The sequence below is a fragment of the Euprymna scolopes genome, chromosome 44 (assembly GCF_053919585.1).
Source record: "Euprymna scolopes isolate OS-2025 chromosome 44, ASM5391958v1, whole genome shotgun sequence".
NCBI classification, from domain to species: domain Eukaryota; kingdom Metazoa; phylum Mollusca; class Cephalopoda; order Sepiida; family Sepiolidae; genus Euprymna; species Euprymna scolopes.
This window is the reverse complement of record NC_136525.1, coordinates 34,271,775-34,282,914: the sequence shown is the minus strand read 5'-3', so window position 1 is coordinate 34,282,914 and position 11,140 is coordinate 34,271,775. Positions and strand designations below refer to the sequence as shown.

The window sequence follows — 11,140 nt, the reverse complement described above, 5'->3', positions numbered from 1 at the left end:
TTTTTTATGTTTAACATTCACTTGTATGATGAATATACTTGCATATACACTTAACCAGCTTTATTTATTTATTTAACGTTAACTTCTAACAAGGCATATCACCACGTGGACGGAAAAGGCTACTTTTTGGGACCATGTCTAGGAAAGATTAGCAAGATGTCAGTTTATGTTACATTTAAACTTCTGCATATCAGTACGACCAGGAAAGCAGGTAGCAGGAAGGGAATTCCAAAGTCTAGCTGTTCAAGGGAAGAAACTATTAGAATAGAAAGCTTTTTGGTATCTAGGGACCTTAACAGTGAAGGGGTGAGATCTTATTGCTAAACGGGTTTGTCGGGGTACAAGTGCAACGAGTTCATCAGAACACATTCCATTAAAACATGCACAAAGATGCAACATTGTGACGATGGGACAAGAACTGGAGCTTAGTTGATAAAGTGGGATCAATTAGATTGACAATTTTTTTTGGAACCTATCCAAGATGAAGAGGTTAGTGGTAGATGCACCAGCCCAGATGTGGCAACAATATTCCATGCATGAGCGAATGGTGGCCTTGTAGAGATACGGGATACCCTCAGGTGTGAGTAGTCTTCCAGCTCGATAGAGGGAACCCGCCATTTTTGCAGCAGTCTTTGCAATGTCCTCTATGTATTTGTTCCAGTTCATATTGCCCACAAAGTAAAATATGGTAAAATAGTCCCAAAAAAAGGAGTCTGAAGGTAGTATTTTCAGGTAGGGTATTATTTTTCATCGATATAGGCTGTTCAAGAGGTGTCTTGTAATTGTTAAAGGAGAGCAGCTTAGTTTTCCTAACATTAAATGTTACCATCCATTTGCGTCCCCACTCGATTATGTTTTGGAGGTCATTTTCTAATGATTTTTCCATTGTCTTAGATTTATTTACATCTTTTCTTCCCTAATGCATGTTATAGACCATTGTATCATCAGCAAATATACCCATCTCGGACACAATATTATCAGGGAGGTAATTTTTGAATATCAGGAATAATAATGGTCCAAGGATCGACCTCTGAGACACTCCCGCATTAATGTTATGCTGCTTGGATGTATGTCCATCAATGACAACCTGTATGCTTCTATTGTCTAAGATGGATTTAATTATATTTAGTATACGTCCAGTTATAATGTACGATTTAATTTTTATTAGCAGCCTTTGTGCCAAACTTGGTTAAAGGACTTGGATGTATCATGTATCACAGACATGAGAAGGGGTGATTTTTACATCATCTAATGTGGCTTTAGTCCTCATAGGAAAATTTGGGAGGGAGTTGTTTGTTGGCTCTAGGGTGGAGTTAGAGGCAATCGCCAGGACATCAGTTCCGCCATTTCCGTTACCGTGCATGCAACCTTCTGGTTGTTGCTCAGTGGAGGGATTACTTATTGTCCTTTATTCACTACATGAGTATAGATTTTTCCGAAATGACGAGTTCCTATCTTTGGTGATTCTATGCATTCGCTGATTATTTCAGCATGCTTTCTTTTGACTGTCATTATTTCTCTCTTACAATGATTTCTAGCATTTACAAATTTTGCCTATTTATCTTCTGACGTACAAACTGGTGGAATGCATGCTGTCTTTGTGCCACAGCAGCTGCACAATTTGTAGTGAACTATGGGGGTGAGTGGGGCTTTCTATAATACTTCCGTGTGGGAACATGTGCTTCAATTCCCGCCTTGCACCATTCAGTTGTTTCATTGGCACACTGTTCAGCAGGAAGCGAAAAGATATCGGTCCATTGGGCATCTCAGATGTGTTCTCTAATGGTTCCTGTTGTAGTACCTTTTGGTTTTGAACAATTATTCCTCACCTTGAGGTTGGGATTTAAATGTTTTTTTGTTTTTTTTTTTACATGGAGGTCACCACTTATCAAGGCCCGGAGGCCACTTAGGGATAAGGGTTATATTGCGTGTACAGTAATCAATGAGATAGTATTGTAGTAATCATTAGTATTGGAGGTTTTGATAGTGTCTTACTTAAGGGGGCGGTTTGTCAGGAATTTGTTTATGTTGGACTTGAAGACATCCAAGTTGTGGTCAGGTGGGAAACAGGCGAACGGAAGAGAGTTCCACAGTTGTGCACTTCTGAGAAAGAAGCTCTGCTCATGGAATCTACATTTGGATTTAAGCACAGATAAAGAGTGGGGAAAATTAATGAGAGTGGTTTCAGCCAGACGGGTGTTTCTCGTGAAAGATTGGCGAAAGGAGATGAGAGATTGGAGCTCAAATGAGCAATTGCCATGGAAGTAACGATAAAACAAAGACATGCTCGCAACGTCTCTTCTGTGGGAGAGAGGCTGCAGGGAAGAGAAAAGGGCATCCCCAACTAAGCTACAAAGTCTATTTTGTACTCTGTCAAGGCAGGATAGCCTTTTTTTAACAGCTCCTGCCCAGATGTGGCAGCAGTACTCCATCCTTGGACGAACTTGGCTTTTATACAGATAGAGAATTGCATCAGTAGGGAGATATCTTTTGGAGCGGTAGAAGGATCCCACAATTTCCCTAGCATCCTTGGCAACAGATCTGATATACATGTTCCATTTCAGATCAGGAGTAAAGGTCAAACCCAGAAGCTTATCAAAACATGGAGACTTCCCAAGACGAGAGCCATCCATTTCAATTGATGCCAGATGGGGATCAGAGTGTTGATGATGTAAAAATAGAAGCTTGATTTTGGATGCATTAAAAGTAACCAGCCACCTCTTCCCCCACCATGCGCTCAAGATCAGAAGAGAGAGAATTAGAGAGAACTTTATCATTTACGGCCTTTGATTTGTTGCCATATATGTTCGTGCCATCAGCATAGATGTCAACAAATGACTTAAGTATGTGTTTTTGGAAATTATTGGGAGATCATTGATGTAGATCAGGAAGAGAGTTGGGCCCAGGATGGACCCCTGGGGGACTCCAACATTAATACTGTGGGCTTCTGATTTCTGCTCATCAACCACTACTCTTATGAATGTATCGGAGAGAAATGATTTAATGATTGAGAAAACATTACAAGTGATACTGGAGTTGGAAATCTTGTGAAGTAGGCCCTTATGCCATACCTTATCGAAGGCCTCGATATGTCAAGAGCAATGGCTCTGGAAAGGAAACCTTTGTCAAGAGATTCACTAATCCTGTGAGTTATAACCGTTAACACATCTGCTGTAGATCTTGCAGAGCGCAAACCATATTGCATGTCACTAAGAAGGTTGTTTCTGTTGAGGTGGTTGACTACTTCTTTATTTAATATGGATTCCAACAACTTACTCATGACACACAGGAGACTTATTGGTCTGTACTGAGAGGGAGATGACTTTTTACCTGAATTCTTAAATACAGGGTTAACTGATGAGGTTTTCCAGAGTGTTGGAAAGCACTTCTCCTTAAGGCAATGCTCAAACAGTTTTGTAAGTATGGGGGCAAGTTCTGGTTGAAGCTTTTTCAGCACTATAACTGGAATGCCGTCATGTGATGTCAACTGATACCATGAGGTGGTCTGCGTTTCCAAGTGGACCGTGGCATTAATCACACAATCCTCAAGTACTGTGATGAAGAATAGGTCTAGAAGTGAAACCTGCTGAGGTTCACGATCTGGTAGGCCAGTTGGAAACATTACTGTCTATGTGAGGGAATGGGCTATAGAGAAGCTATTAGTGGAGCATCCAGCTGCATCTGTATAACCTGAGAAACCAAGCCAATTTTTATGGTGGACATTAAAATCATCAAACGCATGTATTTGGACATTAATATTCAAGGAGAGTGCTGTATCTATCAAAGACATGATCGATTAGGATATAATCCTGACTTGATGAAAAAACAACAGAGAAAATATAAGTAACTAACGCAGTGATGAAATGTTAGTCGAAAGCACATAAAGCCTGGTCATCAGATTCAAGATTTTTCTCTTTAGTTTAAGGGAGGGTGCTACGAATATAGACTCTAAATGCGTGCATGCATCTATCCGAGTCCTTATGGAAAAGAGGAAGGTATCCTGTAATGTTAAAGCAGTTGGAGGGGATTGAAGAGTGTAAGTTTGTTTCACTTAATGCTAAGATATCCGGGGAGTTTACTAAAAGGTAAGAGTCTACATTATCTATATTACCTCTAAGCCCACGGATATTTGTGAAAGAGAACCTCAACAGCGGAATCGAAATGTTTTGTTTTTTTGTTTTTTTTACATGGTGGTCACCACTTATCAAGGCCCGGAAGCTACTCAGGGATAAGGGTTATTGCATGTACAATAATTAATGGGATAGTATTGTAGTAATCGTTAGTATTTGAGATTTGATAAGGTGTCTTACTTAAGGGGGCGGTTCATCAGGAATTTGTTTATGTTGCACTTGAAGACATCCAAGATGTAATCAGGTGGGAAACAGGCAAATGGAAGAAAGTTCCACAGGCATGCACTTCTAAGAAAGAAGTTTTGTTCATGGAATCTACGTTTTGATTTAGGCACAGATAAATAGTGGGGAAAATTATTGACAGTGGTTTCAGCTAGATGGGTGTTTATCTTGAAAGATTGGTGATGGGGGATGAGAGATTGGATCTCACACGAGCACTTGCCATGCAAGTAACGATAAAACAAAGACAAGCTCACAACATCTCTTCTGTGAGAGAAATGTTGCAGGGAAGAGAAAAGGGCATCCCCAACTAAGCTACAAAGTCTATTTTATACTCTGTCAAAGCAGGATAGGCTGTTTTTAGCAGTTCCTGCCCAGATGTGGCAGTACTCCATCCTTGGACGTACTTAGTTTGTATATAGATAGAGAATTCCATCAGCAGTAAGATATCTTCTGGAGTGGTAGAAGGATCCCACAATTTTTCCAGCAACCTTGGCAACAGACTTGATGTACGTGTTCCATTTCAGATCAGGAGTAAAGGTCAAACCCAGAAGCTTATCAAAACATGGAGACTCCCCAAGACGAGAGCTATCCATTTCAATTGATGCCAGTAGATGAAAGTACTTCATTCAAACTCCTTGGCTTAACGTTCACAGGGAACATGGTAAAAGCAAACAGGAAAACCATGTAAAAAATAAATTCATTGGACTTAAGGAGTCGGATAAAAAAATTTCAACTCCGACTCCGATTCCTTGTACTTTTAGAAATCTGACTCCGACTCCAGCTAAAACCTCCGACTCCTTCCGACTCCGACTCCACAACACTGCTTTTCAACCACCAATTACTGTGGTTAATAACACCACACAACAGAGTCCAATATCCAAACTCTTTGGCCTAACATTCATAGGTAACATGAATTGGAACAAATATATAGAAGATACTGCTAAGGCTGCTGTAAAGAAAATGGACTCCGTCTAATGTGCTAGAAAATTTCTTACATGTGCCAGTATCCTATATCTCTACAAGGTTAACGTTCTCCGGGAACCAACACGTTGTTGCCTCAGTCACAAAGCAGACAAAAAATAGAACTTCAACTTGCTTTTTTTTTTGGTGTACAATGACATTTATTTCCTCATTCTCTCATTACTAACACGTCCCTCACGTGATCTCATTACTGCCATGACGTCCCTCACGTGATCTCATTACTGCCATGACGTCCCTCACGTGATCTCATTACTGCCATGACCTACCTCACGTGATCTCATTACTGCCATGACGTCCCTCATGTGATCTCATTACTGCCATGACGTCCCTCACGTGATCTCATTACTGCCATGACCTACCTTACGTGATCTCATTACTGCCATGACCTACCTCACGTGATCTCATTACTGCCATGACGTCCCTCACGTGATCTCATTACTGCCATGACCTACCTCACGTGATCTCATTACTGCCATGACGTCCCTCACGTGATCTCATTACTGCTATGACCTACCTCACGTGATCTCATTACTGCCATGACGTCCCTCACGTGATCTCATTACTGCCATGACGTCCCTCACGTGATCTCATTACTGCCATGACGTCCCTCACGTGATCTCATTACTGCCATGACCTACCTCACGTGATCTTATTACTGCCATGACCTACCTCACGTGATCTCATTACTGCCATGACCTACCTCACGTGATCTCATTACTGCCATGACCTACCTCACGTGATCTCATTACTGCCATGACGTCCCTCACGTGATCTCATTACTGCCATGACGTCCCTCACGTGATCTCATTACTGCTATGACCTACCTCACGTGATCTCATTACTGCTATGATCTACCTCACGTGATCTCATTACTGCCATCACGTCCCTCACGTGATCTCATTACTGCTATGACGTCCCTCACGTGATCTCATTACTGCTATGACGTCCCTCACGTGATCTCATTACTGCTATGATGTCCCTCACGTGATCTCATTACTGCTATGATGTCCCTCACGTGATCTCATTACTGCCATGACGTCCCTCATGTGATCTCATTACTGCTATGACGTCCCTCACGTGATCTCATTACTGCTATGATGTCTCTCATGGGACTGTCCTCTCAAGCGTTATTTTCATCTCTAACGTGATCATACTTTTTAGAGTTTTTCTTTTTACTTACTGGTGAAGTCATTTGCATATCGTCATCCACGCTATGTTACACAAGTCCACTATCCACCCATGCATGGAGTATTGTTGTCAGATCTGGGCTGGTGTACCATCCACTAGTTTCTTCCTCTTAGACAAAAAAAGTTCAAATAGTAGTTTTTAATCTAATAGGTTCGTCATTATTCAGGCTATGACAACAACATATTCTTTTCATTGTTTTTACTCTCGAGTATATATCCGACACAGTTAGATACAATTAATAAACCAAGAACCACAACACTCTACATAAAAACATATAAGATATCAATGGATATATATACCTTAGAATCAAAACAAGGAAAAGAATATGCTGTTGTCATAGCCCTAGTAATTATCCACCAAGTTCCATCCCCTGTCCCATCACCGCAATTTTGCACCTCTGTGCTTGTTTCACAAGTACTATAATGGAATGTGCTCCAACAAACTTACTGCTCTAGTGCCAAGAATAACCTGACAATCATTTAAATGCAATCCATTCATTTGCAGCCCATCACCCAATTTAGAATATTCCACAAAAATCTGGTCACTAGTTCCAGGGGTCATACAGATTTTCAATGCCGGACTTTTTGCGGCTTTCGTAAAACAAAATTCAAGCTTTTAAAACAAAATTTAATATATAAAAGGATGATATAATAAACCAAAAAAACTAATAATATTTTAATATTTAAAAAATACTTTAATAGAATTTATTTCAATTTTGAATTTCACTTTTGCTGCATCCGTAAAGTTTTATTGGGTAGTTTCATGATAAAGGGACATAACTCTTGTACCGACAATACTGGAAATAATATGATGCAATTTCAGAAGAATTTATTTGTATTGATTTTATTTTTAATATTTAAAATATTTTAATAGTATTTTAATTATTTTTGCGTTTTTTTATTTTTTGGAATCCTTTGAAATAAAGCTATAGAATTTGTGTATCTATTCTTTTTTCAGACTGTTATATAGTTGTTATTGTTGTCATCATCGTTGTTGCCCAGGGCCTGTGGCACAGTGAATAGAGGTTCCGAGTGAGCATTGTCTGAAGATAGTGGTTTCAATCCTCTCCAAGCAGGTCAGAAGTTTAGTTGGCCAAAAACGTGGCAAGACGACAACAACTATGGAAAGCAGTAATTACTGGGGATACAGTTACAAGACTCGGCATTCCTATTATGTCGCGGTTAATCACTTGCAGAAGGTCAGACGATGAATTGGCCAAAATATTGTGAAACAACAACTGAGGATAACAATCCGAAAAAAGAATGAATGTATGTATTTTAATTAATAGTTAAAAAATATGTTAGTATTTTAATTAATATTTTAAAAATATGTTAGTATTTTAATTAATATTTAAAAAATATGTTAATAGTATTCTAATTAATATTTAAAAAATATGTTAATAGTATTTTAATTAATATTTTAAAAATATGTTAATAGTATTTTAATTAATATTTAAAAAATATGTTAATAGTATTTTAATTAATATTTTAAAATATGTTAATAGTATTTTAATTAATATTTAAAAAATATATTAATAGTATTTTAATTAATATTTAAAAAATATGTTAGTAGTATTTTAATTAATATTTAAAAAATATGTTAATAGTATTTTAATTAATATTTTAAAAATATGTTAATAGTATTTTAATTAATATTTAAAAAATATTTTAATAGTATTTATTTCTATTTCATTTAAAATCAACAGTTCAGCCCGGCTTTGCTACTGTTCATAACTTTATGTACATATGTATATATATATATTAAAAATTTTGACTCACGTCTTGGTAACCTACATCTAAAATTTCAAGTGTTTGGACCCAAAATTGGCGGAGGAGTTTAGTAGAGTCTGCTAAGGTCAACTCTTTTAATTTTAACCTCCTGGCAAACAAATTTACACCTAAAAACTGATAAAAAAGCTTGCTACATGTCTGAATACCCTTTATGTAAAATTTCAAATGTTTACACCTAAAATTGGCTGAATAGTTTGCTCGAGACCGCAACAGTCAAATCTTTTGAACTTTGACCCCTTAGTAGCTAAATTTTTGCCCAAAAATCGATTAAAGCCTGCCCTGACTAGTTTGTAGGGAAATGTACACAGACACACACAGACAATTTTACTTTTATATATATTTTTTTTGGACAGACATTTTTACTGAATATAAAGAATAGGATTTTCAAGCCCTTGGAAAGACATTTTTTATGTTTTCAAGACTTTCTCAGGGTAATAATAAAAATAAAGCCTTTTCAAGACAAAGTTCAAAATTCAAGGCCTTTTTAAGCTGGTGCAAACCCTGAGCCTCTTAAGTGTCAATGGCAATGTCTTTTTTTTTTTTTTTAAATTCAAAAAATTTTTTTTAATAATAAAAAAAAAAATAAAATAAAATAAAACAGACATACCATAAATACTTTTCGGTCGTATGAACCAGGAAAGGGTGTACTGGTGACGATTTCATTATTAACGAGGAGTTCATCATCATCGACAGAAACTTCAACACCTTGTTCAGGTCCGGCATTTTCCAGGTCACTTAGTTCACCATCTTCCTGATCTAGATTCATGTGTGGCCGCCATGGCGATTTCTCTAACATCTCGTAACAGAATGGACGTTGGATGTCCAACGTGATAATTTCTTTACAGTTTCTGACAAAAGAGAAAATCAAAATCAAAAATATAAGAGCAGATACTTGATATCCTTGTGGGGTTTCTTGTCCGAAATTCTCTTTATCTTAAAAATCAAAAATAAAGAAAAATCTGTACGTTATACATACCTGTGACAAAACGAAAATATCATATTCCAAAAATCACATAAATTGATTGAGTCATTTTTTTTTTCATAAAGATAATCATTTTTAAGTGATTAATGGGAATTCTTCACAGACATTATAATACATAATTTGTGTATTCATTTTTTTGGAGGCTTCATAGTTGTTTTTTCACCATGTGGTGCAGTTGATAGAGGCGTTGAGTCTCTATGGTTCCCAGTAAGCATTGTCTGAAAATAGCGGTTCCAATCTTAACCAAAGCAGGCTAGAGGATTAGTTGCCCAAAATGTGGTGAGACAACAACAACCGCTCTACATTTTTTCTGTTGAGGGGAGACAACCTGTGTTTTAGTGGTCTAAGGGGGGTAACTAATCTATCTTATTTATCCTTTTAACTTTTTGTATTAAATATTATAATAGATGAGGGTGGGTGTGTCATTTAATTCTAAATTCTTTTATATATCTGTGTATTGTGTTAGAGGCAGTCTTATTCTTCTTCATATATACTAATGTTTGTGCTTAATGTATTTTCCTACTAGAGACCCTAAACAAAAATTCCCTAACCATATATTCAGCCTGTATAGGGACAACGGCCTTTGTCTCTCACGCGATCACAATGGAATTAGCTTAAATAAGCTTAGAAAAGATCTAACCAAAAGATTTCATGAACTAGGTTTTAAGATAACTATTAGCACCAACCTACACGAAGTGGACTTTCTAGACACAACTCTAAATCTAAAAAATAAGACACATAAACCCTTCCACAAAACCAACGAGACACTCCGGTACATAAACAAAGAATCCTGTCACCCCCCCCCCCACGGTCTTCAAAAACATGGTTGCCAGCATCAGAATCTCCACGCTCTCATCAAATGCCGACATCTTCAACCAAGCAGCCCCATATTACAATGAAGCGCTCCAAAAAAGCAGATTCAGGGAAAGTATCAAATACCAACCAACCCAACATCGGCCAACAAAAGACAGGTGCAACAGGAGGCAGAACATCATTTGGTTCTCACCTCCGTTTTCCCTCAACACAAAAACACGAGTAGGGTACCTATTCCTGAAACTGCTAGACAGAAACTTCCCTCCACAACATAGACTGCACAAACTGTTCAATAGAAACACGATTAAGGTCAGCTACTCCACCACTCCATCGATTAAAAAGATCATCACAAAGGAACACAATGAAAATGAAACTGAGGGCTGCTCTTGCAGATCCAGGGAAGACTGTCCCTTAGAGAGAAAATGCAAGGCGAAATCCCTCGTATACGAAGCGATACTCATGCATGAGACCAGTGATAAACCAGAGACATACATAGGGATGACGAAAGGGACGTTCAAGCAGAGATTCTACATGCACAACAGTTCCTTCAGGGCAAAGACGAGGATAAAGACAGCTTTAGCTGCCCAAGTATGGCAGCTTAAACACAAAGGAACGCAATTCAGCATAAAATGGAGGATCATTGAAAGAAAACCAGCATACTCACCTTCCTCAAAACGATGCCCGCTTTGTGACGCGGAGAAATACCACATCATAAAGACTATTAATGACCCTCAAAAGACCTGTTTGAACGTATGCAGTGAGACACTCAAAGAATGTCTGCATAGGAGACAAGCGCTACTAATAAACTGGGAAGACAGAACAATAAACGAGGACCCCACCTAAAGGAGTTCTCCAAGAGTATTCTAGATGCAGCCAACTTAACACATAAACCAGAAAAGGGTAATGGACATTTAGACTCTTGTCAAAATACATTAAGCACAAATATTAGTATATATGAAGAAGAATAAGACTGCCTATAACACAGCACACAGATATATAAAAGAATTTAGAATTAAATGACACACCCACCCTCA

At 37.9% G+C, this 11,140-nt stretch overlaps 1 protein-coding gene across 2 annotated transcripts in view; it reads right to left on the bottom strand.

The window, feature by feature from the left end:
• Positions 1-11,140, bottom strand: part of LOC145268783 (uncharacterized) — a 275,311-nt gene that overhangs the window by 42,116 nt on the left and 222,055 nt on the right. For both annotated transcript variants that reach the window (XM_080124395.1, XM_080124396.1), the window contains exon 12: positions 8,919-9,159. In XM_080124395.1, coding sequence (XP_079980521.1) covers positions 8,919-9,159 — 241 coding nt within the window. The remainder of the gene's footprint in view (positions 1-8,918; positions 9,160-11,140) is intronic.